The 27,354-nt window shown below is 41.5% G+C and overlaps 2 protein-coding genes across 5 annotated transcripts in view; one reads left to right on the top strand and one right to left on the bottom strand.

Annotated features, from left to right (window-relative positions):
• Positions 1-10,440, bottom strand: part of Rbm27 (RNA binding motif protein 27) — a 70,849-nt gene extending 60,409 nt beyond the window's left edge. For all 4 annotated transcript variants that reach the window (XM_028881713.2, XM_037197119.1, XM_028881714.2 and 1 more), the window contains exon 1: positions 10,191-10,440. In XM_028881713.2, the coding sequence (XP_028737546.1) occupies positions 10,191-10,249 (59 nt within the window). In that variant the 5' untranslated portion in view covers positions 10,250-10,440. The remainder of the gene's footprint in view (positions 1-10,190) is intronic.
• Positions 10,441-21,683: 11,243 nt separating this feature from the next.
• Positions 21,684-27,354, top strand: part of Lars1 (leucyl-tRNA synthetase 1) — a 58,573-nt gene continuing 52,902 nt past the window's right edge. The window contains exons 1-2 of the mRNA XM_028881712.2: positions 21,684-21,870; positions 25,101-25,225. Of these exons, the coding sequence (XP_028737545.1) occupies positions 21,865-21,870; positions 25,101-25,225 (131 nt within the window). The 5' untranslated portion in view covers positions 21,684-21,864. The remainder of the gene's footprint in view (positions 21,871-25,100; positions 25,226-27,354) is intronic.

The raw sequence follows: 27,354 nt of genomic DNA, 5'->3' as shown, positions 1-27,354 counted from the left end.
CTGAAACACCAAGTCACACTAAGTGAAAGATGAAACAAAGATATCTGGGAGTCTTGTGCTGCAAATGTTTAGACCTTTCTGAAGTTTTACTCATCCTTTCTACACACCAGCTCCTACTACATAATCTTTAAAAGTTCACAATTATTACACAGTAGCATGGTAACAATACTTAAACTAATAGTAGCCCAATAGGATTTCCAGAACTATCACAGAAACAGCCTAAGATCCTTGATATACAAAACCATCCTTGTCCTATCAAAATGATTTTTCCCTTCCTGTACCCAGCAGTAGTATGCAGCAACAGTACACAAAGCCTTTAGCTACTTTTACGGAACCAAGCTCAAAGATTCTGCTTGACTACTGATACAGCATAGTTTAGAAAGAAATTTTAAAATTATTATGTCCATAGATACACTAGACATGTATATTTCCCAGCAAAAATGGGTTTCTGTTAAAAAGGTTATAAAAGTTTCTAACATCTATCTTCAATTATTCCATTGGGCTGGGAAAGGTGGCCCATGCTCCAGCGCTCTGTAGGTGGGAGGCAGATCAGGGTACAATATCAGAGGTCAAGTTCAGTTCAGCTATAGGAAACACTGTTTCAAAAAACAAAACAGCCAGAATTCCAGAGGCAGAAAGATGGGAGAAGCAGAGAAGAAGGGGAGACGCAGAGAAAGAGGAGGTGAAGAGGAAGTGGGAGAGATGTGGAGAGGCAGAGGAAAGTGAGATGGAGGAGGCAGAGGAGAGGAAGTGAGGAGAGGCAAAGGAGAGAGGGAGAGATAGAGAGGCAGAGGAGGAGTGGAGGGGGATAAGAGGGGCTGACAGGTGGATCTCTGAGTTAGAAGTCAGACTGGCCTACATAGTGAGTTCCAGGCCAGCCAGGGTTACATAGTAAGACCTAGTCTAAAAACAACAAATCAGATAGATGGATGGATGGATGGATGGATGGATGGATAGATAGATAGGCGGGCAGGCAGACAGACAGGCAGACAGACAAACCAACAGACAGATTAAAGTCTAAAAACAACAAACCAGACAGACAGACAGACAGATAGAAAGAAAGAAAGATAGACAGATAGATAGGCAAGCAGACAGATTAAAAATAAAAAAAGCTAACACTAAAATTGCACTCCACTCAAGAGAAGGGCTAGTGAGATGGCTCAGTGGGTTAACAGCCTTTGCTGCCAAGTCTGAGGAGCTGAGTTCAATGTCCATACAAACAACACACATACACATAGAATGCACACACACATGCACAGGCACACATACACAAATAAAATAAATTTTAAAAATGTTTACCTCCTTTGGAAGTAAAACTAGGCTGTAACTCCATGCAAGTAAAATGTATTTCACATCACATATACTTTTCTAACATATATCTGCAAGATAAATTAATGTGTTATAAGCCTCAACCAGTAGTTACCTTTAATTGAAATAATAACAAAAGAAATAAAACAGTGTGTTACCAATACAAGGACTCATTAAAACTCACATCCTGTATAATACGGTTTAATGATCTTTAAGTCATCTTAAAAAACAAGATCATTTACACAGCAGACCTGAAGTCCCACCTATTTGAGAAGCTGAGGCAGAAGGATTATAATTTTAAGGCCTTCCTGGAATACAGTGAACTAACAGCCTAGGCAATTTAGCAAAACCCTATCTCAAAATAAAACTAAAAAATGGAGATAGAGCTGTGATGGAGTGCTTGCCTAACATGTGTGATGACCGAAGTTCAATCCCCAGTATCAAAAAAGAAAAGGAAAGAAAGAGAAAAATCAGAATTTTTATTAGGAAAAGTTAACAGAAATACTGACCTACAAACATGTACAAAGCCCTCAACTTTGAATTTTTTCTCTTTTGATAAATTCCCCATTTGCAGACGTTACTATCTGCACAGCTAACACACCAGCTTCCGATTTCAGACATATACTAATCCCAAATGAAAAAGTCAAGGGCCTTTGATACCACTAAAAAGCCATTACAGTCTTCTGCTTCAGGAAGAAGACAGAGTCTACTACACCTTCTTCCACTTCAAGCAAAATCTACATTTTTCTTAACTTGAGCCTGATTTTAACTTCTTAGTATGATCTGTTTCAGAGATAAGGCCACTAATAAGTGTGCTAACAAATCATAGGGTAAAGGTCTCCTACTCCTAATGTGTATTAACAGCCACCAATATCCATATTTACTAAAAACTAGACAGAAAAAACAAAGGTTAACACTGAAAACACTCAAGACACTAAAAAAAAAATCTGTTTATTATAGAAAGATAGCATTACTTTTAACCAAATAATAATAGTCATAGAAACCACGATGTAGGAAATATTAGGCTGGCTATATAAGTAACACACAAATATGAAAATGCTTTTCTGACATAATGTCAACTACAAATCAAGCTAGAAAATGTCACAGTGAGTGCTTATACAAAGTTCCTACATAAAGAAGAAACTGAAAATAAACACTGATAATTTTATTTTCTACAGTGCACTAATAAAGGCTTCACCTCTTAATACCCTCACATTGGAGATTAAGTTTCAAAACATGAATATTGGGTGACATTAACATCAAGACTGCAGCACTTTCCTCTTACCCACCCCGTTTGAGATAAGGTTTCACTACATGGCCATCGCTAGCATGTAGAACATGCTGACTTCAAACTCCCAAGTGCTAGGATTAAAGGAGTGCACAACACCTAGCTCATCTTATTCTTTGTTGGTTGTTTTTGTTTGTTTGTTTGTTTGTTTGTTTGTTTTTGAGACAGGTTTTACTATGTAACCCTGGCTGTCCTGGAACTCACAAGAGATCCCCCTGCCTGTGCCTCCCAAATGGTGGGGTTAAAGGCATGTGCCTCCACACCTGGCTTCATTTTACTCTTTTTTCCCCCATCTTACTCTTACTTAGGGGTTAATTAATACTCCTAATTAAAATATGGAAGAGATACTTCCAGGTTTGTTTTTGGTTTTGCTTTGGATGATATGCATGACATACACATCCATCTGTCAGCTCCAAATGCCACTTTGATATCTGAACTATGGATCCTAGAACAGCTACTACCAGTTAAATATATACACAAACTTAAATTAGCAAAAAACAAATTCTTTTTATGCTGAGACTCAAACCCAAGGCCCTCTGCATTACTCATCACTAAGCTGCACTCCCAGTCTGAGCTTAATTTTCTAATTGTCTAGCAATCAAAATATATACATGAGGCTGTTTATTCATTTCAACATTAACTGAAATTAAGTACCAAGTCTCTTTCTTTTTTTGATTTTTCAAGACAGGTTTTCTCTGTGTAGCCCTGGCTGTCCTGGACCTCACTCTGTTGACCAGACTGGCCTCAAATTCAGAGACCCACTTGCCTCTGCTTACCAAATGCTGGTATTAAAGGCATTTGCCACCACCACCACTTAGCTTAGTGCCAAGTCTCTTGTTTGATGACTTGGATTACTTTTAGTAAAACCGACCTTGCTCTTCAAGTCACATGACTAGGAGATGACTATGAAAAAAAATACAGAACAAAATCACATATGGTACAAAAAGACATGGATTAACTAGGAAAGCAAAAACACTGTACGAGGATGAGAGAGCACAGTGATAGGAAATGCAGGGCTATAAAAGCAACTGTGGCTTCTAGTCTACAGCTATTAGGCCAGCAAGAATGAAGTCAGACATATTTAGGAAGCAAAACAAGAACATAAGAACAAGTATGCTCTTAACTTAGTACACCAAAATATGTCAACAAGTCATCTGGCAAAATAACCCCTGTCCTATAAGCCTGTGAAGGTCACCTTAAACAAGTCTCATGCCATGCTATAGGCACAAGGATTCTGCCAAGCCACTTTAGAAAATTCGGAATATTTCTCCATCTTAAGAATAGAGTCCCAAAGCTGGGCGTTGGTGGCACACACCTTTAATCCCAGCACTCGGGAGGCAGAGGCAGGAGGATCTCTGTGAGTTCGAGGCCAGCCTGGTCTACAGAGCGAGATCCAGGACAGGCACCAAAGCTACACAGAGAAACCCTGTCTCAAAAAACAAAAAAAAAAAAAACAAACAAAAAAAAAAAAAAAAACAGCGTCCCAAATACTCATTACACCCTAGATCAGAACTAGTGACCAATCGCTCATGTTTCCTCCCATTTGAGCAACTATAATGATAACTAGCCAGAGTTTAATGTCCTAAGAATTGCCAGCCTACTCCAGGATGTGAACCATACCTGCCATGACTATTGAACCAATAAATATGACCAATAAAATAATCCTACTCTTGAAGCTTTTGCTGTCCTTTCCATCATACTCCAAAATAATGTACTTCCTATTATAGTTTGAAAGACTCTGAAATGGTCAGAACTCACAGAAACTACATGCCAAGTCCATGACTTTCACTAGCAACTCCTACTCTTTTTTTTTCTTTACGATTTATTAGGTATACAGTGTTCTGCCTGCATATATGCATGAATGCCAGAAAAGGGCACCAGATCTCATTATAGATGGTTGTGAGCCACCATGTAGGTTGCTGGGAATTGAACTCATGACCTCTAGAAGAGCAGCCAGTGCTCTTAACCCCTGAGCCATTTCTCTAGCCCTGCAAGCCCTATTCTTACTTATAGGATGGCAATGAGTCACTGGCTGTGTTATACACAAGACAAATGGACATTTGTTAAAGATGGTAGCGGTACCTAACATTAATAAGCAAAATAACTACAAAGTTTAGTGTATCTTCCTATTCATAAAATAAAATGTATGGTACCTAATGCATGAAGAACACTTCTGAGAGTCTGCATTATTACCACACTATATTTGTAAGATAGGTAAAACGTTAATATTTAAGAGGAGAAAGATAATTTCTGCAAAAATCAAAATGAATCAGACAGATATAGAAGTAGAAACTCACTGCCCTGATTCACACAGTGTTCCATTATAATATACAGACAGAAGCAACTGTCTAGGAAGTTTACAAACCTCACCAGTCTTTTAAAAACACACACCAATGGCACACAACCTGTAATCAAAACACTTAGAATTCAGCAGGATTGTGAGTGAATTGAAGGCCACTCTGGGCAACAGTGAAATCCAGACCAATATGTGCTATATAATAAGATCTGTCCAAAAAAAAAAAAAAAAAAAAAAAAACCAAGAGGGGGAGGGAAACATACTAAGACAAACTTTTGCAATAAGCCAAACAAGAAGCAACAAATGTTTAAAATTTCCCTTCAGAGAGCTCAGTGGTAGAGTACTTGCCGTGAATGCACTAGGTCTCAAGTTCAAATCTTAGTATTGTAAAAGAAAAAAGTTAAATCTTTTTATTTTGGTAGAAATGCAGGTCTGTTAAGTAAAAATGCTTGTCTTGGCCCCAGAGAGATAGGTCAGCAGATAAAGACACTCACCAACAGACATGATAACCTGAACTGGATCCCTGGAACCCACATGGTAGGAAAGAATGGACTCCTACAAGTTGTCCTCTGATTTCCATGTAGAAACATACATGTGCGCGCATGCACGCGCACACACAAATTAATTTCTTAAAATGAGTAGTGATTTCTGATAAATGATGCCACAACATCATAATTTATACATAATGCCTACATGGTATCTCTGACAAGGATGTCTACGATTCTTTTTAAGAAAAATAAGGACCCAAGATTTGTTGGTCTAGTCTGTCTTTAATTCTTTTTTTTTTTTTTTTTTTTTTTTTTTTTTTTTTTTTTGATCTTTGTGTCTCAAGATTTTGTTGTTTAGTCTGTCTTTAATTCTTTACCTTGTTTCCTCCCCTTTTAGTGTACTGCCATCAAAAATGGTGGTAATGGTCTTTCCCAGAAAGCTAAGGGAGGTAAAGGGTTATTCCTTCCAGGGCTGGAAAGATGGCTCACCGGTTAAGAATACTGGCTGCTCTTCTACCGGTCCCTAAATGGCTCACAATCATCTCTGTCTCCAATTCTAGGAGACCTAATACCTCTCTGGCATATATGGGCACAAGCATAAACAAAGTGCACAGATATGCATGGAGGCAAATCAAAACACCCATACAATAAAATAAAAATAAAATCTTTTTAAAAAGTACAACTGAACTCATGTGCTCAGCCATAGCTTGATTCCAACCTAACCACTGCAACTACATTATCTCAAAGCCTGACAACTGCTCTGAAATACTATGTTGTAATAACATGTCAATCTGCCATGAAGTGTTCTTGAATCTAGAATATGAAATAAGTAAACTTACAAACACAACCCACACTAGCATATACTTATGTTTTTAGAATATCTAAACAAAAAGTAATCTGCCATGACAGTGTACCAGGAATGAAGATCTATATGACATTTGCACTTACTGTTTTTTATCAACATCTCTTTCTAAAACCAATACTAGCTGGGCGGTGGTGGCGCACGCCTTTAATCCCAGCACTTGGAAGGCAGAGGCAGAGGCAGGCGGATCTCTGTGAGTTCGAGCAGCTAGGCTACCAAGTGAGTCCAAGGAAAGGCGCAAAACTACACAGAGAAACCCTGCCTCGAAAAAACAACAACAACAAAAAAAAACATAAAACCAATACTATAAATTAAAAATTAAACTTTCATAGCAAAGACACATTGTTAGTCTAATTAGTAATGTTAAGTCTTTTTTCTTACTTAGCTTATGTTTGTATGCTAGAGACCAAACTCAGGGTTAGCATACATTAGGAAGTATATGCTATATGGCTTAGCATATGACGCCAGCTTAACTCTTTTTCTTTTCTAATCTTCAATGAGTAACTTTAATCCCAGTACTTAGGAGGCCGAGGCAAGTGGATTGTCAGAAGTCTGAGGCCAGCATGGGCTACAAGCTACATGGGAAAATACTGTCTCTAAACAAAAACAAAAACAAAGAATGCTGTGTGTTTCAATTTGATTTGAAAATCAACACAAATTAAGTCTTAACACTAAAATCAAGCAATCTTGTTTGGTTGGTTGGTTTTCTTCTTTTGAGACAAGGTCTTCATTACATAGTGCTAGCTAAGCTGGAACTCACTATGCAGGCCAGGCTGGCCTGGGAATCATGGCAATCCTCTTGCTTCAGCCTCCAGAGTGCTGGACTGCAAGTGTACAATGCCATGCCTAGCTTTCAAGTATTCATTTACTTTTTTGAAGATTTATTCTTATTCTATTCTTAATTATTTGTAGGTGTATGTCTGCATTTTGGTATGTACATGTGAGTGCAGGTATCCTCAGATGCCAAAGATGTTAAATCCCCTGGAGCTCGAGTTACAGACTGAACAACTTCACATGAGTTCTAGAAACCTAACTCAGGTCCTTTGGAAGAGCAGCAAATACTCTTTTTTTGTTTGTTTGTTTTTGTTTTTTCGAGATAGGATTTCTCTGTGTAGTTTTGGTGCCTGTCCTGGATCTCTCTCTGTAGACCAGGCTGGCCTTGAACTCACAGAGATCCACCTGGCTCTGCCTCCAGAGTGCTGGGATTAAAGGCATGTGCTCCACCACCACCCGGCCTAGCAAATACTCTTAACCACTGAGCCATCTCTCAAACATTCATTTTAAAATGTAATTTTCATTCAAGACTACAGAATAATTAAAATTGTCAGTCCAGGAAAAAAAAAAAAAAAAAAAAACACCCCAACAAAAACATCATTAGTAAGAAAGATGACATTCCTACACTAGATTTTTCCTTAAGAGAAAAGAAAAGAGCTGGTGAGTGGTAGTGCAGGCCTTTAATCCCAGCACTCAGTAGGCAGAGGCAGGCGGATCTCTGTAAGTTGGAGACCTGCCTGGTCTACAGAGTGAGTTCCAGGACAGCCAGAGCTATTCAGAGAAACCCTGTCCTGAAAAATAAAAAAAATGAAAAAATAAAAAGAAAAGTACTAGCTAGTACCTTCACTATCTAGTAAAACATTTTAGGGTGCTTCAAAAAAACTAAATAAAAGGACTTATAATGCTAAAAGTTGTTACTATCTACCCAATACACAGAACATACATTTAATACTTTTAAAAGATTAAATTTTAAAAGATAATAAAGAGCTCTACTAACCAACAGGATGAGAGCTTATACCAGGGAAAATTTAGGAGGGGGAAAAAAAAGAAGGTGGGATGGCTGGGGCTGTGATTCAGTAAAGCACTGGTTGGGCCCTGGGTTCAATATTCTACAATGCAAGAAAAGACAACAGGACAGCTGCTGTTCAGAACAGACTCTTTCCAGTGTTAAGAAAAACACAGCCGGGCGGTGGTGACGCACGTTTTAATCCCAGCACTCGGGAGGCAGAGCCAGGCGGATCTTTGTAAGTTCGAGGGAGCAAAGCTACACAGAGAAACCCTGTCTCGAAAAACCAAAAGAGAAAAATACAAATGATTTTTAAAAACATACAGACTTTTCCCCTTTTTTTAGTTCTCCTCATGTATGGTAAATTTACCTAGTTCTATCTTATTTCCAAATTGCACATCACAATCCATTTCCATCTTAGAGCTCTAAAACTTTCCAATGTAGAAAAAGGATGCAAATATTCTTCTACCAAACTTTCAAGTATGCCCAGAAGTCATTTTCATTCTAACTGGACTGACTACCATTCATCTAAACCTGAGAAGTCCTTACTGCAGGCTTACTCATTCATTCATTTATACCTATGCTCTACTCATTCACTCTCAGAATGCAAGTATCACTTCTTCAGACAGCCTCCTTGACCATCCTGCCTCCGCAGATGACCCTCCTCCTGAGGTACCTTCCCATCCCCCACCCCTCCAAAAACAAAGTAGCAAAACAAAACAAAAACAAAAAGTTAGTTAACCAAGTATCTTGGGGGTGGGGAGGAAATAATAGATGAACAGGAAAGCAAGCATGATAATGTGTCCCAACAGCCTCAACTTTATCATACTTCCACACCTCTGGGACTACTTCCCATTTCCATCCCCTGAAAAACACCTTTTTCTTTTCTTTTTTAACTAGAGTAATCTGATTTCATGAATCAAGGCCGGCCTTTCTCCTCGAACCATCCGGGGAGGGGGGGGTAATTAGAAGGCAAATAAACAGAGACAGACAGAGAGAGAGACAGAGACAGAGACAGAGACAGAGACAGAGAGCGAGCGCGCAGGAAATGCTTCTTTCCCTCCCATTCCGTTTCCCATGCTCTCTTCAAAGAGTCGGCTAGACTCGTCTCTCCTGCCTTCCATCCTTTCCTCCCCACAAGGCTGTGCCAGAGACTAGCTACACCGAGTATCTCCAGCCACTCCACGCAGCCTCTACTTTCTTAAAACAAGAAGTTGACGCCTCTGCTGTCCCTGTCAAGGCTCTCAATGAGATGCCCACAACTGACACTACTCAAAACATCTTCAGAAGACAGGTCTCTCATTCTCCTTGCCGCTCAACAGTCACCCTACGCCTCAATTACAGTGGCCCTATCATCTTCCAACAATGTTTACAAGGTCCTTCTTCTTGTGCCCCTTTTATTCGTATCTTTAATTTAAAGAGAGAGAGAGAGAGAGAGAGAGAGAGAGAGAGAGAGAGAGAGAGATGCTGCAACTATACCCGCTTCAACCTCATCATCCATACTATACACTGGTTCTTTTAACCCTCAATAAAACATTAAAAATCTCGACTCTTCCCCCAACATCCTATGGTATCTAAAAATTATCAATTCTACCATCAACTCCTCAAGAACACCTTAAAATCCCTGAGTACCCTTGCTCTCCTGCTCATGAGCTCCACCGATAATTTATCAAAACCCTTCCATGCGCCCATGTGCACTTCAGCACTCCATCTTTCAAACCCTTCAAATAGCCTCATCCCCTCGGAGTTCACCCATAATTACGACTAAGCTCCAGGACCCCTGCTCTCCCTTCCCGGCCCCTCTGTTCCGAGAAGGCCCTCGACACCGGGCTCCTGGCCACTGTTTGCAAAGTCCTCCAGCCCGCTGCGCCGTCCCACACCTCAGCTTTCACATTTAAAAATCCCTCGACAGCCGCGCCGCCCGCCCCAGCTCCCAGGTCGGCGTCCTTCAGTCCTCCCGCCGGCCTGCAGCCCGGGCCGGCTTCCCAGTGTACTCGGGGAAGCCCCGCCGCCCGTGCCCGGCCCCTTTCCCCCCCACCACCACACACACCTCACACCGCCTCAGACGAGTACGAGGCGGGCGGCCCGGGCTCCCGCCTCCCCTCCCCCACGCCCCCGCGGGTCCCCAACGCCCATGCCGCCGGCCCGGCGCGGCCCGGCGCACTCACATCGGCTCCAGTAACTTGGCCAGCCAGGACTTGAGGGCATCCACATCCTCTATGAGCATGGTGCAGGGAAGGCGGGCTCGGCCGCCGCTCCTCCTAAGGCCCGCCGCGGGTCTCCGCTCGCCGCCGCCTCACGTTCCCTCACAGCTCCGGGTGCCCTGACCCACCGGGCATCTTAGAGACTTCACCTACTCCCTGGGCCGGGGCCTAACAGGAACTAACCCAAGAGCCCCACTCAACCTAGCCCGGAGGCTCCGGGGGGCGGGAGGTAACGTGGAGCGACGGGCGCACTCACCAATAGGCGAGAGAGGGCCGCGCGCGATGGGCCAATCGTAAGGCCCACCCGCCCCGCCTGCCGGCCGTATCCAGTGAGGGCGGAGGGACCTAGCAAGGTAGGTGGAGAGTTCAGTGAACTCCCGGTGCAAGATGGTATCTTGGAGAAGGTGCTGTGCCTCTTAAAGGGTCCGCGGCGCCTCTTTTCACCACGCCGCCACCCACGCCCGGAATACCGGTGTCTACTGCTAGGAGTGCCTGGGGGAACCCGGAGAGCCCCTCTTCCTGGTTCCTTCCGCTCGTTTTTTCCCTGGAAACTCACTCCGGTGTCCCGAAATGACTCAGCTGTAGTAAATCTGCAACACAACGTGCAATGCGTTCACGCTGGACACATTGCAAAGAAGCAAGATCTTGCTATTTTTTTTTTCTTCATTACACATTTTGATGATCGGCGCTCACGCTTCTGTTTTTGTTTGGGTTTTTTTTTTTTTTTTTGGGTTGGTTTTTTTTGTTGTTGTTTATTTATTTTGGGTTTTTTTTTTTTTTTTACTGCTGTTAAGCTTCAATTACACAGAGTCTCTCTCTCTCTCTCTCTCTCTCTCTCTCTCTCTCTCTCTCTCTCTCTCTCTCTCTGTGTGTGTGTGTGTGTGTGTGTGTGTGTGTGTGTGTGTGTGTGTGTGTTTTGAGACAGGGTTTCTCTGTATATCCCTGACTGTCCTGGAACTCTCTGTAGACCAGACTGGCCTCTAACTCAGATACCTGCCTCTGCCTTCTGAGTACCGGGATTAAAGCGTGCCTACCACACCCGGCGCTAAAAATCTCTCTCAATTTCTCTCTCTCTCTCTCTCTCTCTCTCTCTCTCTCTCTCTCTCTCTCTCTCTCTCTCTCTCTCGTTTGTTTTTGTTCTTTTTTTCGGGGAGAATTTTGAACAGCAAACATCATTTAAAAAATAACAGCAAAGCGGGGCTGTCTCAAAAAACAAACCAACAAATAAATAAATAAATAAATAATGGCAAAGGAGAGTTGGAAATTGCCAAGAATAGGTTACTGAGTTTTTATTAGATGAGAAATTCCTGTTGGTGTTCTTAAATTAGTGACTTGTCCCTGGTGTTAAAAGGTTGATTCAGTAACAAATACGGAGACCCTGTTATGTACTTACACTAAAGCATTAGCGTCCATTGGAGGGGAAATTCCTCTTCTAGATAACTGAACTGTTTGTGGAGTTATGTAGTATAATAACATTTTGGAAAATACCTAATGAGCACATATCTCACATAAAAGAGGTGGATCAACACAAAATAAGCAGTTGTACTAAATACACCGTACATAGAACAGGTACCTTTATAGAGAACTAGCTTGCTCTCTATAAAGGGAGCCAGATGATGGTAAACATGTCTGGTTATATGAACTTTGAGATCAATGTGGGCAACTACTCGACATGAAATGACTTGGCATGAATCTGGCCATAGATGATACGTAAACAAGTGATCGTGGCTGTGTTCCAGTAGCCTGAAATTTCTAATGAATAAAACTGTCAATTCCAAGTTTTTGTATCATAAAGTATTATTTTTCTTGGCTTTTGAGACAGGGTCTTGGAACTGGCCTGAGACTCATCTCTATTCTCCAGCCTCTGCCCCCCCCCAAAAAAAATTGCACCCAATGTTATTATCATTATTTCATTTTCAGTTTGTTTTTGTTACTCCACCTTCTTCTCTCTTCTTCCCCACCCCCCCCCCAGCCTGTCCCTTTACTCTTATACCTCTAGTAAGTCTCTCATGCCACACAAGTTTCACAAGTGTCCGTTTACCCTCACCCTTTCCTCAATGTGGCTTTCCTCCATTTTATGACCCCCTTTCTGTTATCAGGACATCACTCACGCCCATGTATGTAAATATTAAAAGCTAGGATCTGAAAATGAGAGAAAATATGCAATATTTACCTTTCAGAACTCGGTTACCTCACTTAATATAATAATGCACAGACCCATCCATTTTCCTGCAAATTTCATAATTTTATTTGTCTTTACAGCTGAAAAAAAATCCCATCATAAGTATGTAGCCCATTTTCATTATCCGTTCGCCTGTTCATGGACATCAAGACTGATTCCATTTCATAAAATATTATTCTTTTCATTTTTTTTTTCAATCACTTAAAAATCTCAATGGCACTGTAATCTCACAGGTGCAGAAGTCAGGTGCGGGCGGAGTTTGGCTTCCTGGCCTCTATTTGCATACCCCTTATAAGGAGAAACAAAATAGGAGGCCTATTTACCAACGAGAGGGAAGGCCCAGAGAGATGAGTTGGTTTCTCCGGAATCACAGCCCCCAGAAGTTCTGATGGCAGCCCAGAGCCCTCCCACATCCCACTGCTCCCTCTTCCCTCTTCCCTCCCCCCCCCTTTAATGCTTCCTCATGTTTTTCTTTCACTTCAGCAATGACAGTGTTACCCTCAAAAATGACACAAGCTTTAAAGAACAAATCCTAATGCAGTTGTCACTCACGCTTACACACTCACACTCACGCTTACACACTGACATTCACGCTTATGAGGTAGAGGAGGAAGGATTGGCAGTTCAAGGCCAGTGTCAGCTACCTAGTGAATTGGTGACCAGGGTGGACTGCCTGAAACCTTGCCTTAAAAAAAAATCAAGAAAAGAAATAAGCAAATAAATAATATTTAAAGAGTGATTTCATCAGGCCTAATTCTTGACGGTATAAGCATGAGCAAGGTATGGAGGTTCATGTCTGTAACCCCACCACTTAGAGGCAGAGATGGAATAGTGAAGAGTCTCAGGCCACTTCCATGTTGGGCTACATAATAACACCCTGCCTCAAAACCAAACAACAAGCTATGTGTGGTGACACGTACTTTTAACCCCAGCACTTGGAAAGCAGAAGCAGGTGTATCTCTGTTATTTGAAGCCAGCCCAGTCTATGTAGGGAGTTCCAGGATAATCAGAACTTCATAGAGAGATCCTGTCTCAAACAAGAAAAAAAAGGCAACAACACAAAAACCACAAGAGTATACAGCACAGCAGTTAAGAGTGGAAGAGTGCTCGCTGCTCTTCCACAGGGCCAAGGGGCACTCCTAGCACCATGCTGGTGGCTCACAGCTGCCTGGAACTCCAGTTCCAGTGGACGTGACATCGTTTTCTGGTGCACATACAGAGTTTCAGGCATGCAACATGCACATAAAATAAAAATGAATCAATCTTTTTCTAAAAACCAAACACAAAAGCTGGACATAGTGATAGATAGATACCTTTAATCCCAGCACTTGGATGGCAGAGGCAGGAGGATCTCTGTGAGTTCGAGGCCAGCCTGGTCTACAGAGTGAATTCTAGGACAGCCAGAGATGCACGGGGAAACCCTGTGTTGAAAACAACAACAGCAAAATGTTTAATGTATTTACTGAACAAATTTACAACCTAATTTCTTTTTTTTTTTTAAACTTCAAGCCCTTTACTTTTATTTATTTGTTTATTTGTTTTTTTGAGACAGGATTTCTCTTTGTAGCCCTGGCTGTCCTGGAACTCTCTTTGTAGATCAGGCTGGTCTCAAACTCAAGGAGATCTGCCTGCCTCTGCCTAACTTTTCTTCTTTTCTCTGCTTCAGTGTTATCATAATCACTTTGGTTAATTTAGGTATTTGATACATGTATATATACCTGGTGTGTGTGTGTGTGTGTGTGTGTGTGTGTGTGTGTGTGTGTGTATGTGTGTGTGTGTGTGTGTGTGTGTGTGTGTGTGTGTGTGAAGATTTATAAACACTAGGACCAGTTCTTGAACATAGCAAACCGCAAACCGTCTCTTGGATAAATACCATGTATAACAGAATTGGTTTGGTCAGGTGAGGTAGCTCAGCAGGTAAAGGTGCTTGCTGCCAAGCCTGACAACCTGAGTTCAATCCCTGGGATCCACATGGAGAGAAACAGCTCCTACAAGACTCTTCTGACCTCCACTGCGCACAATGGAGCATGCTCATGTACACACACACACACACACACACACACACACACACACGCACGCACGCACGCACGCACGCACGCACGCACACACGCAAATACACAAATAAGTAAATAAATAAATGGTTTTTTAAGGGGGTGTTTTGGATTTTTTTTCTGTTTTTTGTTAAAAAAAAAAAAAGAACAGTTGCTTTCACAGGAGTAAGTCTGTCCAACCAATGTATTCAATTCCACCTCCATGCTTGGCTCACTGAATTTGCCAGATGGTTTAGATATATTCAGGAGCTATGAGCCAGAATTTTTCCATTGATTTTGTTTGGTAGCATGCATTGTGTATAAAGAACTGACTCACCTGCAATTCATGAATGGATGGATGGTGCATTTACTCCAGGCATGCAGTTACTAGGCTACCTTGACTGCAGTATATACATATGTTAATTCAACATGCAGATACATAATTGGTGCTGCTTTCCACATGCCAGAGACAAAGGAAAATTTGAGGTTATATTCATTCTTATATTTGTAAGTAGGCAGTATAGCTCAGTAGAACACTTACCTATATATAAGGCCAACGGGTTCAATCCCCAGTACCAGAGAAGAAGAGACAGTGACAAATAGAAACTTCTAGAAGCAAGTCCCATACTCTATACCCACCCTGTGATAAGTACACTGTTTCAGTACACTGTTATAGTCTCTCATTCTCACACTACCCCTAAACACCCTTAAACATATAAGCCTTTGTCACAGGCAAGAAAACTGCAAGCCAGAAAGTCTACAAAATAATCAACACAAGGATCCATCCTCAACTATGCCCCTTTTACTTCAGAGCTCACACCTTTAACTGTCATGAAATTATCTTGATAACAAACATTATAATCCGAGCTGTGTGGTTACTTCAAAATTCATTCAACATTGTGTTGTCTGTGTAATACACAGAATTGAGCATACTACCATCCATTAGCTACTATTCTTGGGTAAAGACAGTAAGATTGGAGCCGGGTGTGGTGGCACATGCCTTTAATCCCAGCACTTGGGAGGCTGAGGCCAGCCTGGTCTACAGAGAGAGTTCCAGGGCAGCCAAGGCCACACAGAAAAACCCTGTCTCAAAAACAACAAAACCACAACAATAAAAAGTGGCCATGAATTTGAGAGAGGGGAAGCATCATGGGGGAGGGTGTTGAAAAAGGAAAGGGGAGGAGAAAGGATATAAATGCAGAACTTGTATATGCAATTCATTAAAAAAAAATTAAAGTTTCAGTTTGTTCTGAGTCTGGGTCACCTGGATCAACTCATGTGACTCAGAAAAAAAAAGTCATTTTAATAAGAGTGGCTGGAATCTTAGTTGTGTAAACACAAGGTGATTTGGTAGACAAATAATGAGTCAACTTGAATAGTGTCTTTATTCTGAAAACAGATTTGTTTCCCTGAGAGAACTCTGTTTTAAGGGGTTCAAAAATTTTAAAAATATATACATTTTAGAATATATACATATATATACACACATTTATGTTTGTGTATGTGAATGTATAATACTGAATGATATAGTAGGTACAGAGAAGAATTGGACCATTCACACCTTGCTGATGGAGATGTAATATGGCAGAGCCTTTCTGAAAAGCAGATAGACACTTTTCTGAAAACTAAAACTGTTGCCAGGCAGTGGTGGTGCATGCCTTTAATCCCAGCACTTGGGAGGCAGAGGCGGGCAGATCTCTGTGAGTTTGAGGCCAGCCCAATCTATAAAATAGTTCCAGGACAGCCAGGCCTGTTACACAGAGAAATCCTGTCTCCAAAATTTATATACTTTCTGTTTCTATTCATATAATGTTTGAAAATAACATGATTTTAAAAGTGGAGACTGAACGGGAGGTACAACCAAGTGGTAGTGCAACCTTTTTGTACCTTGACTGGGGTGGTAGATAAGAATGACAAGATGGATCTGAGAGATGACTCAGTAGTTAAGAGTGCTTGCTGCTCTTCCAGAGGACCCAGGTTCTGTTCCCAGCACCTATAATAGATGGTTCACAATTGCTTGTAACTCCAGCTCCAGGGAATGTGACATCCTCTTCCAGAGGACCCAGATCCTGTTCCCAGCACCTACATTGAGCAGCTCACTACTGCTTATAACACCAGCTCCAGGGAACTAGACTGCCTCTTCTGGCCTCCATGGGCACACACACACACACACAGCATACATGCACACACTTACACATACATACAAATAAATAAACATTATTTAATTTTCACAAACAAATGAAAAACCAACCAAACTGAAAAAGGAATCCTGGGCTATCCAAATGGCTCAGCCAGTAAAGACTCTTATATACACACATATCACAATCAAAATACATGAATAAAATCTTTTCTAAAAATGGGGTCACTGTGACTGCTTCATGTCTGTCAGACTAGAGAGGTGGGCAGAAGTTGGGGTAGGGAAGCCTATCCCAAGAGGAGAGAACGCAAGTTTAGACTAGGTGAATGGTGAGCAGTTGGACTCTGGGTGTACTTTAAAGATAAAGTCAATTTGTTTCGATGACAGATTAATTTGGGTATAAAAGACATATATGAGTCAAGATTGACACCAACGTGTTTGGCCTGAGAAACTGGCCTGGAATGGGGGAAAAATAGGTTTAAAGAATGGCTTGTAGGGCAGGGCCGTGGTGGCAAATGCCTGTTCCTGGCACTCTAGAGGTTGAGGGAGGAGGAATGAAAGTTCTGGGCTAGCCTGAGCTATATACCAAGATTCTGTCTAAAAAATAAACCAAACAACAACAAACCCACTGCTCTCCTGCTCCTACTGTGTTTCTCATCACCACCTGACTGTGTATTCATGAAAACACTCAAACTAGCAAGGTGTACAAATTCCCGACCCATAGGAACTCTGGGAGATAATGAATGGTTTGTTACCACCAGGGGTTAGGGTAATTTGTTAGGTGGCAAGAGGTGGTTTTTTTTTTTTTTTTTTTTTTTTTTCTTTCTTCTCTGTCTTAGAGATAAAACTAGGGACTCACCGCTCATGAAATACATCTGACGCCATTTCAAAACTTTAAATTTTAAGTCAAGTTCTTACGATGTTGCCTAGACTGTTCTGAACTTGATGTGTAGGCCAGGCAGGCCTTGGATTTGCGATTCTCCTTCCTTGGCTTTCTGAGTACTTGAGATTATAAACCTATGTCACCAGGCACTGACACTTCTTTGTTTTACCACTGCGTCTTAGCATTGCAGCTGAGACTGGCCTGGAACTCTCCATTTCCTGCCCGTGCCTTTCCTACTAGATGACAGGCCTGCTGGACCACCACATCTGGCTCAAAAGCAGTGTGTAGTGACTCAGGTGTCACATTGCCCTTATAAGCCCATGACACAGCTCTCAGTGCTCTGTGGAATGTTTAAGATGGCAGCCTCACCTTGCGGATGCTGAGTCTGGAATCATTGCATCAGTGACCGGTGGTGTCTAGATAAGTGACTGGTGGAGTTACAGGTATCACTGCTTTAAAAGAAATGCAGGCAAGATTTTCAGCCATTTTTGTACCTGAGAACGATAATTTCCCTAATTCGGTTGCATTTGTCTAAAATAAGACACAGTCTCCATTAACTTAATGACTGTCCCCAGATTGTGGCAATCAGGTCTCGAGTTTCCTGTAAGTGATGGCACTGGCTTTCCGTATTTATTGTTCTTGCTTGCTTGCCTCCTCCATATTTCTTGAGCATTTAACTGTGTACCAGACACTGGTAAATATGTCCCCTGTATGGCACAAGCTCATATCCTTTCAGCAACCTAAGGAAGTAAGTCTGATCATTATCTACATTTTATATTGAGTACTCAGAGGTCCTAGGTTGAAGGAACTTGCCTAAAGTCACAGAGATAGACAAACCTCAATGCAGACCTTGGCACCTGATTCCAAAGCCCATAAAAGTAACCACTGTACACACCCCCAACCTCAGCTGACTCATGAACTGTGTTGGAAGTTGCATACAGAATAATGTTGTCATCAACTAAGCTTGTAAGTCCTAAAAGGATTATTCTTCCTTCTCTTTATTTTTCTTCTTATAGCTTAGATCATGAGGGAAAAAAATGTTCAGCTGTGTGTGATGATGCACACCTGTGATCCTAGCCCTTGGGAGGTGGAAGCTGTAGAATCATGCCTTCTTGGCAAGCCTTGGCTGCGAGGTGATCTGGAAGCCGGCCTGGGTTGCCTAGTGAAGCCAGTGTAAAAAAAAAAAAAAAAAATTGAAGAAGTGTAAAGGTAAAGGTAGAAAATGAATCTAAGAGAACACCAATTAAAAATTAAAGCTGTCTCCATGGGCAGCAGTGGCACACGCCTTTAATCCCAGCCAGCCTAGACTACAGAGCGAGATCCAGGACAGGCACCAAAACTACCCTGTCTCGAAAAACAAAAAAAAAACAACAAAAAAAAAACAAACAAAACAACAACAACAACAAAAATCTGTCTAACCATGAAATACTCATTGAGTATCATGTGCCTGGGCAGCTATCCTGAAAAACGCCTACAATTGATGGACAGTGGTGGCGCACGCCTTGAATCCCAGCACCCGGGAGGCAGAGACAGGCGGATCTCTGTGAGTTCGAGGCCAGCCTGGTCTACAAAGTGAGTTCCAGGAAAGGCGCAAAGCTACACAGAGAAACCCTGTCTCGAAAAACCAAAATAAATAAATAAATAAATAAATAAATAAATAAATAAATTTTAAAAAATGCCTACAATCTTTTCCTCACAATCCCTTGTCATTTCAAAATAGAGAAGTTAGGTAAATAGGCATAAAAAAATAACACGGAAGGACTCAAAGACAAGTCAAAATTAAGTATAGCCTTATGAATCCTACTTTAGAAAATGTACTAAATTGAATGACCTAAGCGATGGGGCAAGTTTAGGTAGGAAAAAGAGAGAGAAACTGAGTTCTATTCTGAGTTTTGAAGTATGAGCATTATATGATTTGGCAATCAGAAAAGGCGTGCCACACAATTATGGGATCATAAGCTCAATTAAGCAGGGGGAGAGATTCTCAGGAGCACAGGTAAAGCTTTTTCCCATTAAATCGGGCTAATGTTTTTAGATTCATTTTCCTAATGCCATACATAGCTAACATTTAAAAATGTTTACAGACACACGTGTACACAGAAACAGGGTCCATACACACATCACCCCTTTCATCTTCATAGCAATCTGATGAGGTACATGCTATTATTATCTTTAAAGAGCAGTTTGTGGAATTCCCTGAGATCACTCGGGAAATGATGACATTGATCTGTTGGATTTATAGCTGGAGCTCTTACCCACAGTGCTATCTTCCTAATTACATTTACTGATAGAGGGTAGGCCACATGGTCTAATCAGTACTTCCCAATCAAAAAGTCAGAGTACCCCTCACTAACATTTTAATTTTCTTTAATTTTTAAAAATTTGATATGTATAGGTGTTTGTCTGTATATATGTCTGTGTACCATGTGCATGCCTGGTGCCCTCAGGGACCAGAAGAGGGTGTTAGATCCCCTGGAACTGGAGTTACAGGTAGTTGTGAGCAATCATGTAAGTGCTGGGAACTGGCTCCTGGGGCTCTGCAAGCATAGCAAATGCTCTTCATACCCGTGCCCCCAAAGTCTCATGGTTGTGGGGAACACCTTTAATTCCAGCACAGAAGCAGGATGGTCTCTGAGTCTGAGGCCAGCCTGGTCTATATACTGAGCTCCAGGAGAGCCAGGACTACATAGTAAAATCCTGTTTCAAAAAAATAAAGGATACTCCCCACAAGACAGCAACTATGTCTGTTTTGTTCTCTGCTCGATTCTAGTTCTATGTCAGGTTCACTCGAAGTGCTTAGTAAGTATTTGCTACATGAAAGATTTCAATTGCCAGTGTGATTTGTGATGACAAATGGTACAGGTTAGGTCACAATTGTAACAGGAAAGTACAACCAGCTATAAAAGCTGTGGAGTATGAGATTCTCTCACTCATTCAAAATTATTATAAAGCACCTATCATGTGCCACATATTGCTAGGTGTAGTCCTAATATCACGAAGCTTGAAGTCTGGCGATAAACAGGCAGTTAAATTTAGTTAGATGTTTTTTCTTTTTCTTTTTTAAGGGAGAGAGAAAACGAAGCACTTCAGGGAATATATAAGAGACATTTAACCCAGACGTGGAGTGTTAAGAACAGATTTCTAGCCTGGCAGTGGTGGTGCATGCCTTTAATCACAGAGGCATGGGGAGGCAGAGGCTGGTCTACCGAGTGAGTTCCAGGACAGCCGGGGCTATACAGTGAGACCCTGTCTTGAAAACAAAACAAAACAAAACAAAACAACAAATAACAACAAAAAAAAGTGATTTCTAAATTGTTACTAGTTACAAGAAGGTGTGGAAAGCGAGGGAGTGTATTTGTGTGTGCAGCCCTTATTTAGGAAAGCCGGAGCTTTCTTCTTTATAGCCTAAGGTTCCTTCTTTCTTTCATCCAACAATTTTTTTTATTGCGCTCATATTATACTCCAGGCATGTATTACACCATCATTAAATTTTACCTCCAACTACTTGTGAAAAAAAAATCCTTAGTACTGTTGGTAGCACACGTTTGAGTTGTTCACCTCTCTTAAAGAGCTCTGCAGACGCTTAGTGTTTACTGGATTAATGGATAAATGCATGAACAAATCTGAGCACTAGAGAGTAAAAGCCATCTATTATCAGGTCTGTTCAATAGAATATTTTCGTGCCGATGGAAATATTTTAGCATATATACACCAACCAATTTGGTAGCCATAGACGGATGAGTACTTGAAATGTGGCTTGGGCGTGGTCTGAGCCAAGCTTCAGCGAACAGGTGGGGTTTTGATCTCTCTCCTAAAGGTGCAGATTGTTTGATAAATGCCATTAAATGTCTACATGCTGAGCTGTTGAACGCCACTGGTAGTAATATATACCTGTGCATAGTGGCAAGCCATAATTAGCACCTCACTCACTGAATAGCAATCAATTCCGCATGCTGGCATCCTGACAGACAGACAGCTCTACGGGGTGAGAAGGTTCACGTTCCTAACTCCACCTCCTTTAGTACTCACTTGCGTCTGTCCATCATCTTGAACTGCATCACGGATCTTGTAGTTCAACGTGCGGGTGACGTCACTGCCGGTGTCACCTGGGAGTGGGCCTATGGCTACGACCAACTTCCGGCATCCCGTTGTCTTCTGGGAATTGTAGTTCACAGATGCCAGTTGGCTCTCAGTACTCATGGTCTGGGAACTACAACTCCCTGCTGTCCGCGAGACGCCCCCGGTTGTAGTCTCTGAGCTGTGAGATTGCCTCAGCAAGTGTGGAGTGTGTGCTCTAGTGTCCTGGGAGGCTAGGCTTCCCCGAGTGGGAGGGAAAAGTTGGAGCCACCTCTCTGAGGGTATCACCGGGACCACTGTGCTGGATCTTGAGTCATTTGGGCGGCACCATGGCGGTGAGTTTGGGCGGGAAGAGCGTCCCCAGGTTCGGGCCCTGGAACCCGGCTGTTTGGGTATTCTGGGCTCTCCACATGCTGCCCGTCGTCGGGAAGGGAAACCTCCTTTCCTGAAAGCCGTCTTTCCCTCGCTTGAGGCACGGATTTCCTGGAGAATCATTTGCTTTCCTCGCTAGTTGAGCCGGTGTCTTCACTGGACACGGACTACTTGGATTCCGAATACGGAATTTCATCGTGCTTCAAATTAAAATAGGGGTAGAGAAGAGTATGTAAACGTTTCAACAACCAGCATCGGGCACCTCACTGTGAATGTGTTTAAGGTCTCCGAGGGCACTGATTTTTAAATGTACTTTAATTTAAAATTAAGCAGCTGGACCCGGTGGCACAGGTCTAGTAATCGCAGCTATTTTGGAGACCGAGACAGGAGGATTGAAAATTAAAGGCTTGCGTGGACTATAGAATGAGTTCAAAGCCAACCCGAATAACTTAGCAAAGCTGTCTCAAAATGAAAAGTGAAAAGGGCTGGCGAGATAGCTCAGTTCTTACCTAGCATGATCAAGACCCTGAATTCAATCTCTGGTACTGGGGAGGGGATGGCCTCAATAGCTTAGCAGGAGGGAGCGACTGACTTTCAGAAATGAGAGGTATTCCTTGAGGCCTCTGGGAACAGGCGGTTTTTCCTCCTGCCACGTTCACCTACCGAGGTGGAGGAGCAGAGATGACTGGGAAGGTTATTTCCAGGTAGGCATGGTGAGGAAGAGTAACTGGAACCAGAAGCGATTGCACAAGTGGACACAGAGAGGCAGTGGAAAGATGGCACTGGGTGGGCTGGCCGGCTAAGGATTGGTGAAAAGGGGAATCAATCCATTATCAGTAGAAGGTCCCTCTAAAGTTGAAGAATTTTTGGAGCTAGAATTTTTTTTTTTTTTAACCATAGTCTTATGTAGCCCAGGTGGCCCTGAAACTCACTGGGTAGCTTTAACTCTGAGTCTTCCTGCCTCCTTCTCTAAGGGGGTTGGATTTCAGCAGTGCAATATCCTGTCTGGTTTAAAAGTAACTCATCTGTGCTCTTCAGAAGATCATGTTTTTTCTTTCCTCCTCCTCCTCCCTTTTTTTGGAAGTGTTACTTGAAATTGAGCCCAGTGCCTTGCACAAGCTAGGCCAGTGGCCTACCATTATGTTGCATACCCACCTTGAAAGGACTATTTATAGTTAGTTATAGTAATATCTTTTGAAGTGATCATCTCCATGGCTATTCATATCCATCGTTATGGGAGAAGTAGTGTTAGACAGCCAGCTAGGAAAAAAAAACCCCAAGAAAAGAGGCAGGAACTAATTTCTCTGTTTTATTTTGTTGATGTGTGTGTTTCTGATCGTGCAAGGTTAAATATCTGTAAGTAAAAAGTAATATACTTTGATTCATAGTACACCTTGCAGTTTACAAAAGACTGTTGGGCCGAAAATAGACTGGCGCATCAAGAGGGTACCGAACTGTTAGACTGAAAACCAGGAGAGAACTGTTGTGTTTCTGGTGCTGTATTTAGGCAGTGGTGGAGCCAGGATATGGGCAGAAGAACAAGGGAAAGTGGTAATTGGAGTAAATGAGAGTCTCAGGCATCTCCAGTCTTCTGATACTGTGACATGACTCTGTCATCTACACAATTTGTGCTCAAGAATTGCACAAGCCAGTTACCAAAAATAACATACAAAATATTAGCTTTTAAAGCAAATTTATGTTTTTTGTGTCGGATTGCCTTCACTTTTGTAAGTATTCATGTGAAATAGGAGCAGTATGTTGAGAGTATTTCATTGTAGTGTCTAATTTTATCTATCTATTGCTCTGTCTGTGTCTGTCTACCCGTCATCTATCTATACTCTCCATTTCTACTATTCTGTCATCTACCTACATCTATGCTCTCTCTGTCTGTCTGTCTGTCTGAGATAATGTCTCTCTTTGTAACCCTAGCTGTCCTGGAACATACCATGTAGCTAAGGCAGGCCTCAAACTCAAGGTGATCATCCTGCCTCAGCCTCCTAATGAGTGCTGGGATTACAAGTATGTGCCACCATATCCAGTTTGTATCATTTTTAAAAAAGAGATTTCAAAAATTTTATATATTGGGGGCTGGAGAGATGGCTCAGAGGTTAAGAGCACTGACTGCTCTTCCAGAGGTCCTGAGTTCAATTCCCAGCAACCACATGGTGGCTCACTACCATCTGTAATGAGATCTGGCACCCTCCTCTGTATACATAGTAAATAAATAAATCTTAAAAAAAAAAAAAAAAAAAAAATTTATATATTGATTTGAAGTAGGTAGCTAATAAGTTCAATTTTCTTTTTCTGTATGAGCAGAACTTTCTTCATCTGTTTATGTATTAGACAAACATCCTCTAGGTCAGACCCTGTCAAATGATGTGAGTTAAGTCATCAGGCAGAGGCCTGGGTGATTCAAGCAATCCAAGGATCTTGGGCAATATGATATGTTCTGGGGGTTGAGGATACGGAAGTGTTTGGAGATACTAAACACGATTTGAATCAATTTCAATGCTATTTCTTGCCTTTCTTTTTTTCTTTTCTTTCTTTCTTTTTTTGTTTTCTTCAATTAAAACTTTTTTTTTTTTTACAAAAAAAACTTTTTTTACTTGATTCATAGAAATTATATGTATTAATGAGGTACCTACCATATGTTTCAATGCATGCATATGTTGTGATCGGGTGAAATATCTATTTCCTCAAATATAGCTCCTTTATAGTGACAGCAGTCTCACTCCTTTCTTCTAGTTTGTTATTGTGAGTTCAGGTATATTATTATGATTTTGGTTTTTTGAGACAGGGTTTTTCTGTGTAGCCCTGGCTGTCCTGGAACTCACAGAGATCCGCCTGCTTCTGCCTCTTGAGTGCTCAGATTAAAGGCCTGTGGCATTACTGTTGGGTTCAATAACTAACTTTTAATCTTGTTCATTTATATTTTGAGGTAGGCATGAGGGATTTGATCTGTCAGTGAACAGCTCAGTTCTTTGTGAGCTTGACTTTTTTTTTTTCCTCTTGGTTTTTCACCCAGGGTCTCATGTAGCCCAGGCTGGCTTCATACTTGCTATGTGGCTGAGGGTGAACTTGAATCTTGATGCTCTTACTTCCACCTCCTAGATGCTGAGATTATGGCATGCAGTAGTGTCCCTGGCTCTTATTTCTTAAAGCAAGCCATTCTGTGTCCTTTTGTATTTAATAGGAAAGAAAAGGAACAGCCAAAGTCGACTTCTTGAAGAAGATTGAGAAAGAAGTCCAGCAGAAATGGGAAGCCGAGAAAGTGTTTGAACTCAATGCATCTCATTTGGAGAAGCAGAAACAGACCAGGTGAGTTGGTGAGATCCTCACGTTCAGCTGCCCCAGGAAGAGGAATGTAAGAAAGTGTGTGTAATACACAGTGGACTGAAGGAGCTGAGTTCCACCATGTATTCAAGTCAGATAGATGCTTCCTACGGAATTCTTAGATTTTGTTCATATTAAGATTTTAAAAAAAAATTTTTTTTTGTATGTATTTGCAAGTGTGTCATGATACTTGTGTGGAATTCAGAGGACAACTTACAGGAATCAATTGATGGCCACCGCATGGGTCCGGAGGATTGACCTAGAGCCTTTGTCACTGAGCTGTCTTTCCAGCCATACAGATTTTTTAAAACTATTTTTTTTTTCACATTTTGATAAAGGAGAGTATTTTGAAGTTTTGTATTTACTGACTAATAAAAGGAAAGTTTTTTTCTTTGGGAAATTCTTACTGATATTACTCCAATATAGAATAAAATTTTGAAGGGTACTGTTTTTGTTGATTTTATTTCATAAATACTGTATTGCTTTGATACTAAGATAACATTTTTTTTTTTTTCCTTTTTTTTTGTTGGCTAGAGAGACAGCTGTGGGGGCTGGGAACCGAACTCTTATATTTTTGGTTGTGAGCCTAGCCTTTAACAGCTGAGCCATCTCTCTAGCCCCTAAGATAATAATTTTGAGGCAAATTGTAGACAGTGATTACTGGAGGAAAAACAAAAGCAAAGTAATTGTCCTCACAAAGAATGCTGCAATAGCTGGACACAGTGGCCATGCCTCTAATCCTAGCACTCAGGAGGCCAGGGCAGGTGAATCCCCAAGTTTGAGGCCAACTTGATCTACAGAGTGAATTCCAGGACAGCCAGGACTACATAGAGAAACCCTGTCTCAAAAAACCAAAAATGTTAAATTAGTGTGAAACCCTTAGTTTGGATATGTTGACCTTGTTCAAGTAGGGCACGGTGGTGTACACCTTTAATCCTAACACTTGGGAGGCAGAGACAGGTAGATCCTTGAGTTCCAGGCCAGCCTGGCCTACACAAAAACAAAAGAAAAAATATGTGTGGTGGTGGCTAACTGTGAACTTACTGTGTGCTAGGAATATTATTCTAGGAATATTATTCAATATTCTCATTGAATTGTAAGAATTTTTTATTATGTTTATTTATTATTATTATTTTTTTAAATGGTGTTTTATGGGTGTTTTGCCTGCATGTGTGTCTGTGCACCGTGTGGGCACCCGGTGCATACAAAGCTCCGAAGAGGGTATCAGGCCCCTTAGGACTGGAATTACAGACAGTTGTGAGCTGCTGTGTAGGTGTGTGAACTAAACTCTGGTTTGATGGAAGAGCAGCAGATGTTCTTAACCACTGAGCATCTCCAGTCCCTTGCTTGGCTTCTTAATAACCTTTAAATTGAATGCTTGTTTTTGCTTTTTGAGACAAGGTTTCATACTATCCCAAGCTAGCCTCAAACTTGCCATGTAGCAGAGAATGACCGGAATTGATCCTCTGCCTCTACCTCTTAAGTGCTAGGGTTATAGGCATGTGCTACCATGCTTGATCTATGTGGTGTTGGGGCTCAGACCCAGCACTTTGTGTGTTCTGGGCAAGCAATCAACTAACTAAGCTATCCCCAATCTGGTAAACAAATTTTCTTCCTTCCTTCCTTCCTTCCTTCCTTCCTTCCTTCCTTCCTTCCTTCCTTCCTCCTCCTCCCTCCTCCCTCCTCCTCCCTCCCTCTCTCTCTCTTCTCTTCTCTCTTTCTTTCTTTCTTTCTTACTAAGCTACATTTTATAGATGGTGAAACATACAGAGAGGCTAAGCAAACTTCTCAAAGTTGATAAGAATTCACAGGGTGTGAGTCTTTTAAACCTCTGTCCTTCAAGTGTTTTTTTTTTATTTTTTTATTTTTTTATTTTTTTAAGAAGGGTCTCTCTATTATGTAGCTGTGGCTGTCCTAGAACTCATTATGTAGACCAGGCTGGCTTCTAACTCACCCTGCCTTCACCTTCCAAGGGCTAGGATTAAAGGCATGTAGGACTACTCCTTGCTCTACCCTTCCAAGTATTAACCAGGCAATTAACCAGGTTTTTAAGAGCAGATGAACTTAAGGTGTGACTGTAGGCTGTTTATAGGGCTTACTAATTCTAAAATTCT

This window comes from Peromyscus leucopus, chromosome 19 (assembly GCF_004664715.2).
Source record: "Peromyscus leucopus breed LL Stock chromosome 19, UCI_PerLeu_2.1, whole genome shotgun sequence".
Lineage (NCBI taxonomy): Eukaryota > Metazoa > Chordata > Mammalia > Rodentia > Cricetidae > Peromyscus > Peromyscus leucopus.
This window is presented reverse-complemented; position numbering and strand designations above follow the sequence as displayed.